Genomic DNA, 22,157 nt, shown 5'->3' with positions numbered 1-22,157 from the left:
CAGTTTTATTAGACATGCTGGTTTGATTTTCTTGTTAATGTTAATGTAATGTCACACTGATAAAGCCCAGCCCACGGCCACTGACTGACTGGTTAATTTTATCCAAAAGCTGTGGGTGGGGCTTTATCAGTGTGATGTCACATTAATAAGAGAACCAAAACAGCAAGTCTAGTCTAATTAGACTCCTTTGGTTTAAAGGAAATTAATAAAGAAGGAGTGGGTGGATTTTTTTAATTGTAGAGTGGTTGTGTTCACACACCGCCAACACACATTTATGTGCAAACACTTTGTAAAAGTGGATTTCGCACAATAGGTGCTATTTAAGATCCCTGCTTTAAACTATTACTAAGACACAATTAATATGCAGCCATATTATTTTGTAGTCCGACTGCCTCAATTTCCATTCACTCACCGTCAGTGTTCGACTGAAATAAGTCATATCGTACAGGTTTGGGACAACAAGAGTAAATGATGGCATAATTTTGGATGAACTGTTTTGTTAAGCTATGTAAAAATACAACTTCAATGTGTGTCAAGATTCCCAGCATGCTCACAGTTAATCCCAGCATGTGTGCTTGTGTTCAGCCTTCGACTGCACCCCAGCAACACTGTGTCTTAAACCAGGCGAGATGCATCTCCTTAAGCTCCTTATATTTAATGTTTAATATACAACTATGTAGAATTTTAAGCCAATTTCACTGTGAGCGGCTCTATAGGAACCACATAACTGACAGATAGTTGGGACAAAACACAGATTAGTTATCAAGAGATGTAATTTATCACTTGTTGCTTTATGCGTCAAGCCCGGTTCAGACACGGTGTGAGAAACAACAGCATCAACACATTCAAGATGAAACGTCAGTCCCCATCCAGAAATCCAATTTAACCCTGCTGTAATTTCCCAAAGATGAAAATATAATAACTCTGCTCCAAAACCAATCGTGGTGCTTCAAAACAGCCATTAACCAAAATCTACGACCTCATTTTCTTATTACAGAGAGAGGTGGTAATATAAGATGGGAACTTTCTTATTATTGTACTCATTGGATTGATGCACAAAAAAATTGGATGCCCATAAGTGCAAGTTGTGTCGAATGTTTTGGAGCAGAGCCAATCACCCAAACCAACCACCAGCTTTCAAGACAAAACGTTGGGAGGAACAAGTCTTACCTTGACAAGCGGGTTAATGACACCAACATTGGGGTTCGTGTTAAATATTTTGTTGAAGTTGGTCTCTCGGTTTACAAGCTCCAGCTGATAAAACTTTTTATCATCCTGTAAGAAAAAGCAGATATTAGTGTTCTTTACCACAAGATTACACATCACTGACACAACTGATCAAACAATATGAGATTCACTTTCATGTTAGTTCAGATTCAGTTCAAGTACTAAAGATTCATAAACCAGTGGGTCTCAAACTGGGGGCTGCGAGATTGTGGCGGAGGGGCGCCCGGTTTTGTGATATTTTATAAAATACATTAATTTATCATACATTTTGTTTAATTAAACCTCAAAGAAATAAGGCTATTAACAAAAAAACCTGTCACTACATTGTATCATTTAAAGCAACACTATGTAGTTTTTTTACCTTTAAATAATGTCTCTAAAATTATTTCAGTGATAGAACAACTTTTAACTGGACAAATTGTACTGTTGCTGCAACCTGAGCAACCTCCTAGCTGCTACAAGCACACTCTGAAAGTGGCGGTGGAGGGTAGGAAACACAGCCCCGCCCCATCCCTCCCCCTGCCTGCAGAAGAGTGTCTGATACCAGGCACTGTTGCGCTTTTCAACCACATGGGGGAGCTGTAAGTCATTTTTACATGGAAACTATAATATGTTTTGTTTCATTTAAATGTGTATGTTTCATGCAGAGGTGTAAAGAGTACCTGAAAGCCATACTTGAGTAAAAGTACAGATACCTTACTGTAAAAATTGCACTAGTCCTCAACACAAAGAGATATTGTAGGTCAGTGAAAACAAGAAAGTTTTTTATGAGATTTTACTTTCTTATATAGAAAAGAAATCAAACACCTCAAAATTTTGACACGGCAGAACAAACAAAGATTAAACATAGTCATAGTCTTTTGACTAAAATTTTATTTAGTTTTAGTCATATTTTAGTCATCTGAATTGATTTAGTTTTAGTCTAGTTTTAGTCAACTAAATGCCATGAGATTTTAGTCGACAAAATCTACATTATACCATTTAAGTACAAATATGTATCTGTTAGGTACCAATTTCACTGCAAAAAATGACTTTTTTAAGCACTATTCGGACGGGATTAGTTTTCCAAACTACGTTTGAGTTTCAACGTGTCCCCCAGGACGTTTGTGATTTTATGTACCGATTCGGACGGGATTAAAATGATGAATTATACAGGAAATACAATATACGCGCATTAGTAAAACCTACGGCAGATCACGTTGGCCAAAACACGAAATGAACCGCGTTTTCAAAAGATATTGCGGGCAAACACAGACATTTGCATCCAGACGGGATTAAATTTCTCAGAGGACCTCTGAGTTCGGCGAAAAACAGTAGGTAAATTGCTCTGGAATTTTTACGGAGGTCGTCAGAGAAAAACACAGACATGGCCGATTCGGACGGGATTAAAAACACAGAGGACCTCTGGGAAGCACGATTTTCTCAGAGGTCCCCCTGTAAAACTAATCCCGTCCGAATAGGGCTTGTCTTAGTATTTTTGTTTTGTTTTCAGTAGAAATATCTAAAAATTCTTAAATCAAGATGTATTTTCTCGATGAGCAAAATGACCTAAGAAAATAATACTAGTTTTTAGACAAAAAATATACAATTTAAGTGAATTTGTGCTTAAAACAAGAAAAAATATCTGCCAATGGGGTGAGAAAATTTTACTTGAATTAAGTGTTTAAGAAAAACGAAATTTTATTTCACAATTTTTCTCTCACCCCATTGGCAGATATTTTTGCTTGTTTTTAGGACATAATTTCACCTAAATTGTATATTATTTGTCTTAAAACTAGACTTATTTACTAAGGTCATTTTGCTCATCAAGAAAATGCATCTTAATTTAAGAATTTTAAGATATTTCTACTGAAAACAAGACAAAAATACTAATTAAGAAAGTCATTTTTTGCAGTGTTTGAGGTACTAATATGGTATTTTTTGAAAGAGTATCGCCGCAGTGACAGCTATATGGACCATTATTTGACATTTTTTTTCGAATAGTGTATTGTGTGCTCTCTCACCACCAGCTTCTTGACCAGCGTTTCTCTCTCGGCCACCATATCCTTCAGTTCGGCTATCGTCTGCAGGTCTTCAGGTCGACTCTCCCGGTTCCGAAATTTATCCTCTGTTCCCTCCAACCTAATAAGGAGCACAGGCATTTCCTTAAGATAATTTTTTTTTTAACTATTCTGTAAAATCACACAAAGGAAAGTTATCAAAAATCCTCTGTCTGGTCTCGTGAGGCAAATTTGACTATTCTGACAGTTGAAGGCTTTGTGCTTTAAACACAGAAATAATTGAAATGCATTGATCAGACGAGATCGATGTATTGATCCCACATCTACATTTCACTTCCTATAGTTCTCTTGGGTGTAGTATGGTAATTTAAATCATCAACCCTTCTGTAAACAATCGGAAAGGTTTCAATCGTTCTGTCATCGATGGAAATTCTTTGCTCACCAATGTCACTAAGGGTTGATTTCTCCATTGTTTCTATGGCTTTAAAGACTTTTTTTTTTACAAATGTGGGATAAATCTTTAATGATTAAGTGATGTGATGTTTCCCCAAAGGAGAATATCCATAAGATGACTATTTGTAAGAATCCTGTCCGGCCTATCCGACCAGTGAATTTTATTTTACCTCATTTTACACTATAAAGGTGCTTAAACTAAATACAAGTATTGCATATTAAAGGATTAGTCCATTTTCTTAAAAAGAAATCCAGATAATATACTCACCACCATGTCATCCAAAATGTAGATGTCTTTCTTTGTTCAGTCGAGAAGAATTTATGTTTTTTGAGGAAAACATTCCAGGATTTTCTCATTTTAATGGACTTTAATGGACCCCAACATTTAACAGTTTTAATGCAGTTTAAAATTGCAGTTTCAAAGGACTCTAAAGATCCCAAACGACGCATAAGGGATCTAGCGAAACGATTGTCATTTTGGGCAAGAAAAATAAAAAATTTCTCTTCTTCCTCCGGCTGTGTGACGAGCCAGCGTGACCTCACGTAATTGCGTAATGACGTCGAAAGGTCACATGTTACATATATGAACTCACATTTGCAGACCATTTTAAACAATAAACTGACACAAAGACATTAATTATTATCAATTGTATCGACATACAACATCGGATCGGTCCTCTTTCTCCACACTTGTAAACACTGGGGTGTAGTTTCGATACATCATTTGTGACCTCTTGATGTGATGACGTATTACGTGAGGACCGGAGGAAGCTAAGTTGTGGTTTAAAAGTGAATATTTTTATTTCTCTTGCCAAAAACGACAATCGTTTCTCTAGATAAGACCCTTATGCGTCGTTTGGGATCGTTTAGAGTCCTTTGAAATTGCAATTTTAAACTGCATTAAAACTGCTAAGTGTTGGGGTCCATTTAAGTCCATTAAAATGAGAAAAATCCTGGAATGTTTTCCTCAAAAAACATAATTTCTTCTCGACTGAACAAAGAAAGACATCAACATTTCGGATGACATGGTGGTGAGTAAATTATCTGGATTTTTTTTAAGAAAATGGACAAATCCTTTAAGAGTTACCTTTCAATATTGGAGTTATCTTTTGTTTGTCCTACTGACAAACATCTAAAACCAGCATAAGCTGGTTAGCTGGTTTTCGCTGTAATCCGAGCCTGGTTTTAGCTGGTTAAGCAGGCTGGTATGGTGTTGGCCACTTTAGCTGGTCAAGCCGGTCTTGCTTGCTTTAGCTGTACCAGCTGATCCTATCAACTTAACCAGGTTAGAAGACCTTAAACCAGCTACTCCCACCTTAAACCAGATAAGACCAGAGCCAAGCTATCCAAGCTTCCAGCCTGGTAAAGTTGGTATTAGATGGAGCCAGACCAGCTAAGACCAAATCCAGTGTGCTACATCAGCTAAAACCACGTTTGAAGACCAGACACAGCTTATGCTGGTTTTAGCTGTTTTGAACTAGTGCTCATATTTGTGTTTGAATTTGGGGGGACCTTTATAAAAATCCTCATCTAACCTCCATCCATCCAAAATTAAAACAGCATAAAAACGAGCATGATGTCTCTAAACAAGTTTACAAGAGCTGTTCACTGAATTGCCTTCAAGTCAATGCTCTTCTCATCTACTTCAATACAGATATTTAAAGTGACAACATGCCGCCTGCAGAGGGCCCTCGAGCGGTTACAGTTGCACAACCATTCAATGCAAGTGAGGAAAATCACACACACATCAAATATTCATGAGCTTTAAATAGGTTGAAATTCAAAACTGGTTCAAGAACTTGATTTGGGAAAACTCAGCTGCCATAATAATTAATAGCAGAGCATGAATAAATGTCATGTCAATGGATTTGTGTTGCGCTAAAATAGCTAGCAGTGCATTTAGGCTCCTCGGGGACACCTGGAGATGGCACGGTTAGGAAACACTGACATCTTCTCACGAGAGTTGATTCTGTTCAAACTGGCTGCTTCTCCACTTAAAACACTTGCTCATAAAATAATACATGTTTTATAAGAGAATATTTCCCAAAAGCCATTTACTCGTCCCATTTCAGTCTAAACCAATGTGATTGACTATTTCGTAAGATGTTAGCTAGAATGTCCTGCTCTATCTATTCAATTGAAGTGAATGGACGCTGCAGAAATAAGTAGTCCATACAAATTGTCTTGTATTGCAACTTTATCTAGTACAAAAGACTTACTTTTACTGCGCTGGCACAGTATTGCTCCATGAATATTTCTTTTTGTGATCAACATGAGGGTGTCATTCTGAAAATTAACCATGTTTTTTTGGCGTATTGATTACCATTGGCAAAACCATGGTTTTACTACAGTGAAACCTAGTTTTAAAACAAAGTTTTGTCACTATGTTGTCTCAGACAACAACATATTTGTCCTTTAGTGGCTACTGTAGCTTCTCTATGCGTTTCGAAATTGAGGCGTGAGCTTTGGCCTGAGCATCTCACCGCTAGATGCCGATAAAATCTACACACAGCACCTTTAACCCTCATAAGCCCCGATTTTCCTGTTTACATTAAGGGTCCGCGGCAATCAAAAAGGCCCCCGGAAATCGAAAGAGTGATAAAGAAAACTATATAAATTTTTAATGATACAAATAATACTTTTTTTTTTGTTTACTTTCCTTTCTATACATAAATGCTGTGTTTTGGGAGATATCAAGTACTTTTGTACCGGTTTACCACAAAATTCTTTAACTACACCATTAGCTTGCTTGTAAAATATACATTTTTTATAAAACATTTAAATTAATAATGATCTAAATTTGATTTAAATTGTTTTTAGATATTGATCTAGATGTTAAGTGTCAAATTCGGCCCTCTGCTGGTTAGAAAAAAAACAAAGTTTAGGAAATAATAATTTTGACCTGCAGAGGCCCATAGAGACCCATTCATTTCACTGGATGTGGCCAACTGCTCACATCACTATTAAAAATTAAATTTATTTAAAATAGCAGAATTTTTTAGTCGTTTTTGATGCATTTTGAAAGAATTCACAAAATCTTATTCCACTAAGATGAAGGGAACCATTTTTTAATAAAAGAAAAGTGGCTTGGGGGTTATTTTGACCCCGAGGGACTTATAAGGGTTAACTATGTATTTTGTAGCAAAACAATAGTTAATGGTTTTAACTAGGGATGCACCGATAGGATTTTTTTGGGGCCGATACCGATTTAAACAGACAACTTCTGGCCAATACCGATGCCGATACCGATATGAAACACTTGTATACAATACTATACAGTTGGTCTATTAGCTAGTTTATTTATGCTTCAAATTATTTTTACTGAACATTGATTGGATCTGATTAACATTCAACTGACCAACATAATAAGAGAGGCACAAATTAGGCTAAAACAAAAATAATAAGACAGCATAACAACCTTAAAAAGTTGTTTTTGCTATTCAGCATTTATTTTATTAACAACATTAACTCATTTTTACATATAATGGATTTCTTTATGCAGTTAATTAATAAACAATCGGTATCGGCCTTTCTCGTGCTATTTTCTCGTGCTATTGCCGATTGTTTCAAATTCATCAAAAATCGGCCGATAAAAATCGGCAGCCGATACATCGGTGCATCACTAGTTTTAACTATAGTAAGGGTCAAACATTACTCACATTTACTCACTCCCATGTTCACTCCCTGTAAAAATTTGTTTTGCTCTGATGAACAGAAAACAAGATATTTTGAGGAATGTTTGTAGCCAAACCGTTCATGAGCCCTATTTACTTTCATAGTATTATTTTTTCCTGTTATGGAAGTGAATGGGGCTCATGATTGATAAATGATTGTTGAGTAAATAATGACAGAATTAAAATTTTTGGGTGAACTATCCCTTTAACACTTTTATCTTGGGGTAAACCAGGAGTGGGGAACCCTGGGTCCTGGAGGGCCACTGTCCTTCAGAGTTTAGTTCCAACCCCAATCAAACACACCTGAATTTCATTTCCAAGTAATCCTGAAGACATTAATTAGATTTTTCAGGTGTGTTTAATTAGGGTTGGAACTAAACTCTGCAGGACAGTGGCCCTCCAGGACCAGGGTTCCCCACCCCTGGGGTAAACTATAGTGAAAATAATCTTCATACCCCCTTAATCGGCTGAACTCCTGAAGTAAATCCTTAGGTAAATTATTGCTAAATTATAAACTAAAAACACTATAGGATCTAAATGAATCTCAGATATTTTGCATGACGAATATCAACGAAATTTGAACAAGACTCTATCATCCTCTTGGTATTTTGTGGGATGGGAGCCGACCCATGTGATTAACTTTTAGATTTTAATTAGCATCGTGTAAAAAATTATTTTAAGCTTGCACTTGTGAATACAGAGCGGATTGTGGGAGTTGAACTATTTTTATCGCAGCCTGTCCAATAGCTGGATCTGTTGGTGCACTCATTGAAGTAAATTAGGTCAATTCTGACAGCGGCATATACAGTCAAAAAGTTATTTTACTAAAAGCATGAACTCACAGAATCTGCAGGGCGGAGATCTTGTCCTTCAGAAGTTCCTGGGCTTTGTTAAAGTCTGACAGCATGTTCTGTGTGTCTCTGTGGTGGAGAGCGTTCAGTTCGGCCATCTCTCTCTCATGTTTCTTACATAAGTCCTGCTCGTGAGCTCTGTAAACACATGCAACATACATACATTAGATTAATCTCTTATCATCTTACACAGCTCATCCTGATGAAGCATTACAAATGACGTAGTCTCTACTTCTACTTTGAATGCTCTCTCATTTCTGTGTTGCTTTGGAGAAAATAATTTGCTAAGTAAGCAATAATTGACAACGGATCGTTGAATTATTGGAAAATAATGCACACCCAAGGTGGTAATGTGCATTAGGGCTGTGCAAAAAATGGACTGCGATTATCATGCGCGTGTCATCAGTAAAGCCGGTTCCGTGATTAGAAGTAAATCGCCATCAGCTCCTTTCAGATGGAGCGGCATTTATTGCACAGACCCGTAGTTCACCGAGAAGCTAGGCAAAATCGCATAGATAATCGGAATCGATTTTCCTCGATTATGAACCCGATTTTGCCTAGCTTGGAAGAAATAGTCCTATTCACAATAGCGATTTCAGTACACTCTAAAATGGCTGGGTTATTTTTGACCCATAATGGGTAAATATTGGACAGAACACATGCTGGGTTAAAACTGACCCAATGTTGGGTTAAAAACGACCCCATGCTGGGTTAAAAATGACCCTATGTTGGGTTGTTGTTATGCAACCATGGGGTATAACAACCCAAAAGTTGAATTAAAACAACCCAGCATTGGGTAAATTTTACCCCAGCGGTGTAGTACCCTTTAAAGGGCAGTACCCTTTAAAAGTTCCTAATATGTACCATTAAAGTACAGATATGTATACATTTGGAACCAATATGTACCAATTGAGGTACAACTCTTTAGATGCAAAGATGTCCTTTTGGAAAGGATACCAGCCAAGTAAGTGCAAGTGACCATTTTATCCTGACAGTGTTCAATGTAAATTATAAGTGACTCATCTTGGGTCTGGTTGGTTTGGTTTTATTAAGATCAAAAGGAAAGGCAGTGTCAAAACCAAGCCTGCCAAAAAAGTGTGGCATGACAGACTTCCTTTGATTCTTTCATTACATGGAAATTTGATTCAGTTCTCGGTTTTATCTTTACTTTGATGCCGATGCTTCTGTCTGAGCAAATAACATCCATAAAGCACTGTGTTATGTGAGTGATGCTTTTTTAAATGTAACACTTCCTTCTGTGACTTTTCCATTACATAGTACCCCATGGTTTGGGTCGGCTTACTTTTGGGGGCTTTTCCACTGGGTACAGTACGTAGTACCTGATACTTTTTAGTACCACCTCGGTTGGGGTTCCAAGCGCGCTGAGCTGATACTAAAACATGGCATGAAAACACTGAAGATCACGATTGGTTTGAGATTTCTATTTTTTTATAACATTTAAAAACACATTCACATGTTTGAAAAGATGCACATAAAGGGCAATTATTCAGGATCTCTTTTCCAGAAGGGCCTTTGGGGACGATGCTGCAACTTATTCATAATTTTTATCTCACGATCAGGAATTGTCCCAAGTTACATAATTGAAAGTGAAATGGGCTCTGTGCTCAACACAGCGCTCATCCTCCAAGCAATGTGATCCCAAAAAGCATCTAAGATACCAGCACTAGCTTTAACATTATTAATAGCTTGTAATATTAACATCAGAAATGACCACACGTTAAATCAGTTTTAAATCTTTTTGGTTTGCACCTTTCATAGTGTTCTCTTGGATTTTAACCGCAACAAAACACAAACAATATTTGGCAAAAAGAGGCAGACATCAATAAATAGGAAAGCAAACGTTATGACAGCAAAGACCTGCTGTGCTTTTTCCCCTTTAATTCTTTATTGTTTATATCACCAACCTTCCTCACCAATCTACATCAAAGCTATTGAATTTCAATCCCTTTTATCATTCCCAATAACTTTTGTCACACAGAACCAAAAGGGAATATAACATTAGAGAGTTTTAAGGACTGTGAACAGAAAATCTCTGAAACTTTCCGACATGAGGTAAAAACTTCTAAATGAGATTATCCACTGTATATATTGTATTAGGAGTTTAACAAAGAGACACAAAAGCAACATAGCTGTCTCTCAAGGGCCATCATTTAGAAAAAGATATTTAGTTGATGAAAAAATAATTTCTAATGGAATACTCACCTGATCTGCTGATTTGCCTCACTACGGATCTTCAAAACCTCTTTACCCTTCAGTTCAAGCTCCTTGGTCAAAGTGCTGATGTTTTCGTTCAGGGTGTGAATCTCGTGGTCCAGATCGGCGATATGTTTCTTCCTGCGACTGACCTCGTCCTGCAGGTCTGAGATGCGACTCAACAGCTCCTGTTCCTGAAACATGCAAACATATGCTTAGCTGCAGGTTAACCAAGAGAGAAAGAGTTTAATGCGTCTTCCTAAAATATCTCAATTCAGATGAAACTTTCACAAATGCTACCTTTTCCTTTTGCACTTTGAGATGCTGGTGGGATCTAATATTCATAGTTCAGCTCCCATCTATTCAGTTTTTATTTTGCCAAGTAAATATATGGGGGCATACCTGTCAACCCTCTCGTTTTCCCAGGATTCTCCCGTATTTTACCATTCATTCCTGCCATCATCCTGTTTAAACAATTTCCTGTATTTCTCCTGTATTTTTAATCTTTCTGTAATGAGTATTTGATGTTTGCAACATTCACCTCCGGTAAAGCAGGCAGCAGTATATCTGTAACATATCACTCATACAACACCCGGCAATGTACAGTAACAAGAAAAAAAGTATTATGAGCCGCCCGCAAAGCTACAACCGCTGCACCAGCGTACCAAACCTGACACAAATTCACACATTTGGATGTGCGTGCTGTGCATTTTTAAAGGGAAACGCTACTGTTTGTGCTTTACGGTATGCAACACATGCTCCAGGCTTCCATAAATGTAATTGGCTGGCTCTGCCTAGGTTATTTGCATAAGGCGATCTGATTGGCTGACGCACGCGTTGCCGCTTGAAAAGTTGAGAAATTTTCAACTTCTGCCGCGAGCAACGGCAGTGACGCGGCGCCGACAGATCCACAATTCAGTTCGGAAACGATGACGTCACCTATTAAAAGTGAATGGGAAGCGTTAACGCTTATGCCCCGTGTGAATGCATCGCTTAACGTGTTAAAGAATGCAACATTTGCAACCTATGTCTAGTTTTTAACAAAAACAACCCAGTCTCACCCCATGGCGTCAATATTTGACGACACTTGACCATGCGTCAATATGTTGACGCGGAGGGTATACCTTTCGCGTCATTTTTTGACAAACTGGGGACTTCAATACTATTACGTCCGTTGCATTCTCTTTCCTATTTTCTTACCATTTTCGCGTCGGTTTAGGGTTAGATTTACATAATGACATCCCTACCCAAACCTAACTCTAACCCCAACGCCAGGTGACAACTGTTTAATTTCGCGTACCTTACGGAAAAGGTATACCCTCCGCGTCAACATATTGACGCACGGTCAAGTGTCGTCAAATATTGACGCCATGGGGTGAGACTGTGTAGACAAAAAATATCAAATCTAATTTGTGATTAAAACAAGCAAAATTATCCTCCAATGGCGTATGCAAACTTTACATTCATTTTTCTTTAATTGAGTGTTTAGAATTTTTTTTAAACTTATTTTCAGATTTTTTCCTACCTTGTTGGCAGTTAATTTTTTAATAGTTTTAAACACAAATTCACTTAAATCTTATATTTTTTGTCTAAACTTAGGTCATTTTGCTCATCAAGAAAATATATCTTGATTTAAGAATTGTTAGGTATTTGTCCTGAAAACCAGACAATACAAATTAAGAAAGTAATTTTTTGCAGTGTACCCACCCAATCCCTTGCATAGTAATGCAAACGAGGGGATTGTTAGGGTTTGGGAAATTTTCCTTATTTTCAAATCCCAATGTTGACAGGTATGCTTGGGGGGGTCTAAAGCTATTTCATGCATTCTGACTTATTTACACTGTTAAATAGCTGGATTCCTCATGCTAAACATAGGCAAAATTTCAAAAAAGCAGTAGGACGTATGATGGAGTATTTCTGTGCCGAGTGCACTTTGCAAGGGTTCGTACAAGTTTCAGAAAGATTCATATGTAACAATCTTGCTTAATTTCTTTTATGGCCAATTTCAGTGCAGTGAGTACAGTGGAAGTCCTTATATGGGCACTTAAAATAGCGCACGCACACACACACCAACCAAGAGCTTTTTAGAGAATTTATTCACCAAAGAAGGGTGCTGTTGTTTGTGAGGGGAATTTAAGCTTGTGCAGTTTCCCAAAGAACCCAGCATTATGGAAACAATGGATATAGTTTGTTTATCCGGTGTTGTGGTGTTTGTTTAACGCTGGATTTTGTTGAAATTGGGAGGTCCCAACCGGGCCATGAGTCGCAGGCAGTAAGTAAAACTGCATCAAATGTCTGAGTTTTGTTGGCAATTGTCACGTAAGTGCATATAATGTAAATGACATGAACGTGTAGGGAATCATTAGTTATCCAGAGATAGCGGGATAATATTTTGTGTGTGTTGCTTGCTCATCATGACTCACTCCGCCCGCGTTAAACCTCCAGGGGCTCAGGTTATTCAGAAAGAATCAGTAAAGCTGATCTGTCTTTTTTTAAATCTAATAAAACTAAAGACTCTTCAGTGATCTGAAGGATGCAAAACTACTCTATAGGAAGATTAACATGAGGTTGCAGAAACAGCGTGTGTTATGTGAGATTTAATGACCATGTATTTACTTTTCTCCCTCATTTTATTAAGATACAAACAGACAATACAGGAAACACATACACAAAATGTAAAACCCCACACAATTTTCTGAACAAAATGTCTTTTCTAGGTGTTTAGTGTGATCTCTCTTGGCACTAAACCATCTTGAACTGAGACTGAAGTCCTGAAGTCTTTAGATGACAATTAGAAATAGTTTAATTTAGGTTCAAGAGAGGCAATTTCCTGTATTTTCTGGTTTATTCTAATAAAAAGCTTGAGAAATAATTAGACATGGCCATAATACCTTTGCAAAACAACAAATCTAGTGGTGGCCTAAGATGTCTGCATAGTACTGTATATGAATAAATAAACTGAGAGAGTATGCAGACGTACTGTATTCAAAAGTCTATAGTGTTATTTAAGCATTCTGGTTATTGTATAAACTTTAATGTTCAGAAACTTATTTTAAATATGGATGAGTGGTACAATGTCCTTTGGCGACGTGCTTGCAGAGAACTTTAGACTGCAGAATCTGTTTAGAAATGAGGCGCGTAAAGTTATTTTGCAGAAATTCATCTGGCGCAGAGAAGATTTATGACTTTCAGCAAAAATGTTAAACAAAAATGCAATTCAATTAAAAAAGTGTTTTTTTAAAGGTATATTTTTTGGTCATTTTTGCCTTTATTTAAACAGTGATACAGGAGAGGACAGGAAAGTACAGGGAGGAGAGAGGGTATGGGATCGGCAAATGACCACGAGCCGGGAATCGAACTCGGGTCGCCGAAAGTGCCAAAGCACCACGTCGAAGCGCTGCCCACAAAAAGTGGTTTTATTATTACTTTTCTAAATGGGTCAAATTCCAGTAATTTATGTTTAGTACACCTCTATAAAAGGGTCTCACACACTGAAAAAAAATTATTCATTGAATTTAATCTCTTTTAAATTTAAACAAAAGTTTTATATTTTATTCTAATCTTTTTTGTTTAAATGTAGCTTAAATTAATTAATTGCAACCACTTACCTTAAAAAAATTGATTAAATTCAATGAATAATTTGTTTCACTGCACTAAAAAAGTCAAAATTTAGCTCAACATGAATATTTTGCATTTCTTTGACTCTAAGTACAGTTTTTTTTCACGTGTATGTGAATGTAAGGGCAAGGTCGAACGCACAGCCTTGCAAAGCATAATTTATTTGACTCATACGTATACACAGACAGCCAATGCATGCGCATTGCAACAAAATTCAATGCATGTCCTTGGATCCATACTACATAGTCCTGTACGCGCATACTGTAAATGACTATTAGACTATAAAAATGTAAAAAATAAATGTTTTTAAAAGAACCTTGGAACAAATGGATTTACTGTATTAGGAACCAAAAGTGTTTCTGCTATGGCACCACTATGAAAAAACATCTATTTTATAAAGCACCTTTATTTTTAAAGGGGACATATGATGAAAATCAGACTTTTTCCAACCTAGAAAATGTGAAAAAGAACAACGCAGTAACTTAGTTTTGGTAAACCATTCTCTGCTAGCATGGGAAAAAATAGGTTATTGCAATTTTTCTGCCCCTTAATCTGCACTATCCAACAACGGCAATGCCATTTAGTGCAGATATTAGCTCATTTGCATTGTAAAAAACACATCCGAAATGGCACATTTTTGCTCACACCTACAAAGTGTCAATTTTAATATGCTATAATAAATTATCTATATGGTATTTTGAGCTAAAACTTCACATACGTACTCTGGGGACATCAAAGATTTATTTGACATCTTAAAAAAGTCTTGTAAAATGTCCCCTTTAAAATAAGGAATATTTATATATTATATATTATTGTGCATGTGCAGTCTGGTTCTTCGCTGTAAAGTTAATAAACAGCCATACAGTATGTGTCATATGTCAGACTTCAGTACAGTTGGAGTTATATTAATTAAACTTCACTTGTCTCAGGGGTAATTTTCTACTCCAGTGACACTGTGACTTTTAAATATCTTGCTCTCCAAATGTTGGGCTCCTCCTGAAAAACACAACTGAGCCAATTTCCAGTTTTGTGCGGTTAATGGTGCCTTCTTAATCAAATTACAATCTGCTCATCCAAGTCTGAATGTCTGCAAATATCATTTCATATAACAATTAGCTCAATAACGGTACAAGTGTGTGTGGCATATCAAACCTCTGGCCCTGAGGAGCTTCACAGAGGAGTGAGAACATAAAAATTAAGACTTTCAAAAGACCAATTCAGCAGAAGGTATAAAAGATGACCAACATTATACTATTGAAAACAAAAGTAGTTCTTTCTTGTTATACTTGAATAGGAAATTACAAAATAACCTATTGACTATTTTATGAAATACCATGAAGAAATATTTGTTCATAATATCAAATGATGTTCAATTTGGAGAATGGCGTGTACAGTATAAAAATATCTGATCCACAATCTCTTTTATAGCTTTGAAATGGTTTATAAGAGCACAGCAGTCGTCCATTTTGATCAGTGTATATTGATTTAACATTTTTGTGTCTGACATTGACGTATATACTCCACATGGTAGACCAGGGAAGATGCTTTTAACCAATTTGAAATTTTCTACAGGGTTAACATCACTTTGATTTAAAATAAAGCAATCTAAGCAATTTATTAGCCTTTGATTTTCTAGTAAAATCTACAATATGTCTACAGTATACATTTTTCATTATATTTGTGAGGACATTTGGCCTTCACATTATAGCCAGACTGGTAAAACACATGCACCACCGTTCAAAGGTTTATTATTATTTGTGATCCTGGACCACAAAACAATGTACATTTTTTAAGATTAAAATTTATACAACATCTGAGTAAATAAGCTTTCCATTGATGTAAGGTTTGCTAGTATAAGACAATATTTAAAGTGCAAAAAAATTATATTGAGAAAATCGCCTTTAAAGTTATCCAAATTAAGTCCTTAGGAACCCATATTACTAATGATAAATACATTTTTTGATATACAGTATTTACAGTAGGAAATTTCCAAAATATCTTGGAACATGATCTTTACTTAAAGGAATATTCCATTTTCTTAAAAGAAAAATCCAGATAATTTTCTCACCACCATGTCATCCAAAATGTTGATGTCTTTCTTTGTTCAGTCGAGAAGAAATTATGTTTTTTAATCAAAACATTGCAGGATTTTTCTCATTTTAATGGACTTTAATAGAGCCCAACATTTAATACTTAACTCAACACTTAACAGTTTTTTTCAGCAGAGTTTCAAAGGACTATAAATGATCCCAAAGAGGCATAAGGGTCTTATCTAGTGAAGCGATTGTCATTTTTTACAAGAAAAATAAAAAATATGGTCCGGTCCAGCGCGACCTAACGTAAATGCGTAGTGACGTAGGGAGGTCACGTGTTACATATATAAACCGCACATTTGCGGACCATTGTAAACAATAAACTGACACAAAGACATTAATTAGTATTAGTTGACATACAACAACGTAGGAACGGTCCTTTTTCAATACACTTGTAAACAATGGGGCGGAGTTTCGCGTTCGTCCTCTTGACGTCATGACGTATTGCGTGGGGTCACGCTGCTGCATCACGACCGTTTCTAGACGAGAAGTTGTGCTTTAAAAGTGTATATTTTTTATTTTTCATGTCAAAAATGACAATCGTTTCACTAGATAAGACCCTTATGCCTCGTTTGGGATCGTTTATAGTCCTTTGAAACTCCGTTGAAAAAAACTGTTAAGTGTTGAGTTAAGTATTAAATGTTGGGCTCTATTAAAGTCCATTAAAATGAGAAAAATCCTGCAATGTTTTCCTCAAAAAACATAATTTCTTCTAGACTGAACAAAGAATCAACATTTCGGATGACATGGTGGTGAGTAAATTATCTGGATTTTTCTTTTAAGAAAATGGACTAATCCTTTAATATTCTAATGATTTTTGCCATAAAAGAAAAATCAAGAATTGTGACCCATACAATGTATTGTTGGCTATTGTTGCAACACATATCTAAAAAATATTTCTAAGATATTAAATATAAGATTTCTATAGTACAAGTTAAAGCCAAAAAACACAAACTTACAGATGTCGAAACCGAGTGGCTTAATTATGCCCTGGTTTACTTTACCCTAAACCGGTCAACCCTTCTTATTTTGTGGCTGTATTATATAGTTAGCTCATGATTGACAGGTCTCTCTGAACTGTAACACTGAGATCTTATGGAGGCTCAGGTGTGAGAAAACATTACATTGAGAGTCTTTATTCCCTGACTGCTCTCTGTGTGTGTGTAATGTGCTGGACCGGTGCTGTCAGTCGGCCCAGTGGTGACTTTTTAATATCTCATGGCTGTGCCTCCAATACATCACTGGACCTGCACCTGGAGTACAGAAATTCAGTTCTTCGCCTCCACACTATCACAGACAGACCTCAGACTTAACCTGACCTGACAGTGCATCACATACTGTACATACTGTACTATAATAGCTCTTCTGGCTTCCTAAACCACATCCCTGTAGATTTACAGTATGCCCGATAGCCATATATATCCTAACCTGGCAGATGAGCACAAATCAAATGCAAACAGCTATTACAATCATTTTTATTATGTTAATAATCTTTTTAGCGTTGCTTGCAAGAACTATTCATGAAAACGATAAAAGCGTGTTTGTGCATAGCCTAATTAATATTCATAAGCAAAGCCATGTATGTGCACCCATTTGAGCACTTAAAACACCTTAGCAACTGCATAGCAACAATAGCCTTCCACAATGTGAACATCTTTGTGTGTATTTCTTTCATTATATGAGCATCATAAAAAAATGAAAATCAAAAACTGTACTTGCTTCATCACTATGGTAACAACCCGCTTCTCTTTTGTGGTGCTGAACTGTATCCGATCTACAAAAAGGGTTGCTTTTACGCGCGATGAAGTTGAAAACACCTGGTTAATCACACTTAAAATGCTTGGGTAAAATATGGATAACCCATCTGTTCAATGTTAATTTTTGACTAAACTACTGGTCAGACACGGGTGGAGTTATATTAAATTATATTCTAGTTCTTTTCAGCTTTATAATGAGATGGATAGTGCCCCATTTTTAAAGCACCAAAAAGCGCACCCATATTGCTATTAAAGGTCACATTCTTTCTGATCCCATTTTTTAAACCCTAGTTAGTGTGTAATGTTGCTAAAATTGCATAAATAATGCCTTTAACTCTTTCGCCGCCATTGACAAGATATCTCGTCAATCAAGAGAAAAAGCTTCCCTGCCAATGAGGAGATTTTCCGTCTTTCCGCAATACCGCTATTATCCACCAGGTGCAACTTAATTAATATATTCTAAAATTATCCACCCTTCCGCAACTTTTTAAACCCGGAAGAATTGCCCTTTGACAAGCGGCTGCATGTAAGTGTCTGTTTTAAAGATCGCTCTGAATGGGATCTCTATGAAAAGTCCGTCACAAAAATGGAATTATCTCTGCTTTTTGCTCAAAATGTGGTGTTTTTGCAGAAATCTACCCATATTCAAAAGCTGATTACAAAAGAACTACTGAAGGTAGGATGAAACGTTTTTTTTTTTTTGTTTGAAAGCAGAGGGTCTGTTCTTTCATTTCGTATATTGTATGTTTATATATTTAAAGAAGAACATTTTCTGGAAGGCATTAAACTTTGGTGAAAATCATGAAAAACGCTGGCGCTGGCTGGCAACTTTTTTTAAAAACGCTGGCGGTGAAAGAGTTAAAATGATAAAGCTTAAATGTCACTGTCAGGCGATATATTTTCTTTAACAGAATTCGCCTTTCAAAGCCTACAGCGAACGGCCGGTTTGGAATACAGCCCTCTACTTCCTGCTTTAATGACGTCAGTAGAACAGTTTTTTGATTAACCTCCACCCACAGGAATACGTCAGTCGCCAGCGAAGCTAATGGCAAGCTAAGCTGCTTTCGAATCACAACACACTAAACAAACTACACAATCAGAACTCGATACGTATTTCGGAATTTTCATAATCGATAACTCTGCGATTATTTTTTCGATTAATCGACTAATCAGATAAAAGCATAAATATTTAATCAATTAGATTTTTCACGTATCATAGATAAGGCACTACAATAAGGATAGCATGTTACGTCACAGACCAACTAATCGATGATGAAATTCTTTAAAAACGATTTTATTGATTAGTTGTTGCAGCCCTAATTCTTTCAAACCGGTTTGTCCATATTTTACCCAAACCAGGTTTAGGCTAAAAACACAGGTTTTGTGCAAAACCGTCCCTGATTGGCCAACTAACCTGTACGTTGTGATTGGCCTGAATACCTCTGACGTCAGCCGGAAATGTAGAGCTTCTTACCATGTTTGAAAGATTCGCTCACAATGCAATGCTTACAAGAGTTAACTTACAGGCTGTGAGTCCGAAGCGGGAGGAATTATGATAATGTCGGTCTTTACTACATCACCTATCCCAGGAAGTAAACTGTTGCCTACAATCCGTGTGTTTCTTGTAGTCCAAGAAAGGAAATAAACGTTGAAAATGATAACTCGCGTCATCGCCCCATACTTTGCGGTTTGTACTTTTTGCATATCATTAACATGTACTAATACACACTTACACACCAAAGGAAATGAAAAATAGTGAATCAGACCATTGGTGCTCTTTAATAACTGACTCACACTTCTTCTGCACACCAGCAGTCAGCATGTCAGGTCAAAATAAACCTTAAAGCTAAACCTTCATGATGCAGACAGGATTGATAGTCACATTAACTGCCACCTGTCATCACCGAGACCCTAAGCCTGGAGAATACAGAGAACTGATCTGACATCTGTACAGTATGTGACCCTTGAGCCGAAGACTTTAAAAGTCCACCATGCAGCCATGTAGAGATCTTTCAACTCTTATTCTTGCTAAAAGGGTATAAATTGGCAAGGGCTGAAGTTAACATGTTTGACCTTTTCATTCAAAGACGGAGGCATCAATAAATGTCTCCCATTAGGAGAACTCCTGCTCGCATGGTAACAAAAGCATCATTAACTCAAGCCTGAACCATGAGGCATTATTAGCAGTCTGGAAAATACGTGGATCTGCGGTCTTATGAGCATGGTACCCAGGAGCCCCAAAAGAGAGGCTGAATTTCAATTTTGTGCTGATCAGAAGCATCACAGCCAAGCAGCACTGAAACAGAAGTGCCCTTTAGGTTTAGCCTTTTGGTTTCTTTTTAAGGCATCATACTGTCAGAAAAAACGGTCACACATTGTCCCTAGCTGTCACTGTGAGGTACCCTTTAAAAAAAGTACACAAAACGTTCCTTATAGCGCACCTATTTCATTGCTAAAAAATGATGTTATTTTGTGTATTTGTAATAAAACAATGTGTTTGTGTGGTTTATGGTTCAAAAAACACATTACCGTACATTTTTGTAGCTCCAGATTTCACTCTCTTTCTGAAACGCACAGATTTGAAAAGCTCTGAGATAGTTCACCCAAAAATGAAAATTCTGTGAGTTTTTTATTTTAATGAAATAGAACGGTTTTGAGAGAACTTTGGACATATGATGTTGGCCCGAGATTTTTCGGTTTCTGTGGCATTACCCGCCCACCCTCACAATGGCTGCATAGGTGCACAGGAACAATCCTTCCTAAAATGCATTAAACTTTCGTTTACAAAGATGTGAAACTCACAGAGTGGTCAGGGGTGTTCACTGATATGCTCACACAAAAATCGCTGCAAAAGCTGCTTTCCAACAGGTGTTTTACCATTCGTTGTAAACTTGTGGACCTATTTTTCCAAACGCCTCACACCCGTATATTTCTCCGTTGAGAGCTTGAATAATAGACACTCCAGCCCAGTTGGTGGCGATAATCCACCCTTGCCAATTGCAAGAATACAAACAAAGTTCCCGGCGCGGAGTAATACCGTACCTCACAGGACATCTAATACAAGTCAATGGAGTTGGACAAAAACTACGATAAAACCTGTTGGAATGCGTCTTTTGCAGCGATTTTTGTGTGAGCATATCAGTGAACACCTCTGACCACTCGGTGAGTTTCACGTCTTTGTAAACAAAAGTTTAATGCATTTTAGGAAGGATTGTTCCAGTGCACCTATATACCCATTGTAGAGGTGGGAGGTGAAAAACAAACACCCGAAAATTCATGGGCCAGCATCATATGTCTAAATTTCAGTCAAAACCGTTGTATTTCATCATAAACAATCTGAAAACAGGGCTTTAAGTGTAAAATACCGAACTTGTCCTTTAAGAGTGTACCTATGGTACATATTAACTCATTTGCCGCCAGCCATTTTTTGAAAAGTTGCCCGCCAGCTTTTTTGTGATTTTCACAAAAGTTTCACAAAATGCCTTACAGGAAAATTTTCTTCTAAAAATATATAAACATACAAATATATAAAATGAAAGAACAAACCATTTGCTTTTAAACAAACAATAAACACATAAACAAACAAACAAAATGGGGAAAAACATTTCATCTATATTTTACTTAAATATGCCTATATGTCTTAAAAAATTAATTTTTTGTTGGTAAAAAGCTGAAATTAACAAAAAATATTATTGCTTCAGTTTTTTATAAATTGGGTAAGTGCGCCAACTAGTGGATAATCACAGGTATTACAGATTAACATAAAACCTCATCAGCAACACCTTTTTTATTCAAATGTTTTCTCGAGATAACTTGTCAATTGCGGGGAAAGAGTTAAAGGATTAGTCAATTTTCTTTAAAAAAAATCCAGATAATTTACTCACCCCCATGTCATCCAAATTGTTGTTGTCTTTCTTTGTTCAGTCGAGAAGAAATTATGTTTTTTGATGAAAACATTCCAGAATTTTTCTCATTTTAATGGACTTTAACTCTTTCACCGCCAGCGTTTTTTTTAAAAGTTGCCAGCCAGCGCCAGAGTTTTTCATGATTTTCACCAAAGTTTAATGCCTTCCAGAAAATGTTCTTCTTTAAATATATAAACATACAATATACCAAATGAAAGAACAAGACCCTCTGCTTTCAAAAAAAAAAAAAAACGTTTCATCCTACCTTCAGTGGTTTTTTTGTAATCAGCTTTTGAACACCACATTTTGAGCAAAAAGCAGAGATAATTCCATTTTTGTGACGGACTTTTCATAGAGATCCCATT

The 22,157-nt window shown here is 36.6% G+C and overlaps 1 protein-coding gene across 2 annotated transcripts in view; it reads right to left on the bottom strand.

The window, feature by feature from the left end:
* Positions 1-22,157, bottom strand: part of fam184ab (family with sequence similarity 184 member Ab) — a 156,394-nt gene that overhangs the window by 13,074 nt on the left and 121,163 nt on the right. For both annotated transcript variants that reach the window (XM_065256246.2, XM_065256247.2), the window contains exons 14-17: positions 10,429-10,613; positions 8,197-8,343; positions 3,231-3,348; positions 1,171-1,275 (exon numbers count right to left, since the gene is read on the bottom strand). In XM_065256246.2, coding sequence (XP_065112318.2) covers positions 1,171-1,275; positions 3,231-3,348; positions 8,197-8,343; positions 10,429-10,613 — 555 coding nt within the window. The remainder of the gene's footprint in view (positions 1-1,170; positions 1,276-3,230; positions 3,349-8,196; positions 8,344-10,428; positions 10,614-22,157) is intronic.

Source organism: Paramisgurnus dabryanus, chromosome 12 (assembly GCF_030506205.2).
Source record: "Paramisgurnus dabryanus chromosome 12, PD_genome_1.1, whole genome shotgun sequence".
Taxonomy (NCBI): domain Eukaryota; kingdom Metazoa; phylum Chordata; class Actinopteri; order Cypriniformes; family Cobitidae; genus Paramisgurnus; species Paramisgurnus dabryanus.
This window is presented reverse-complemented; position numbering and strand designations above follow the sequence as displayed.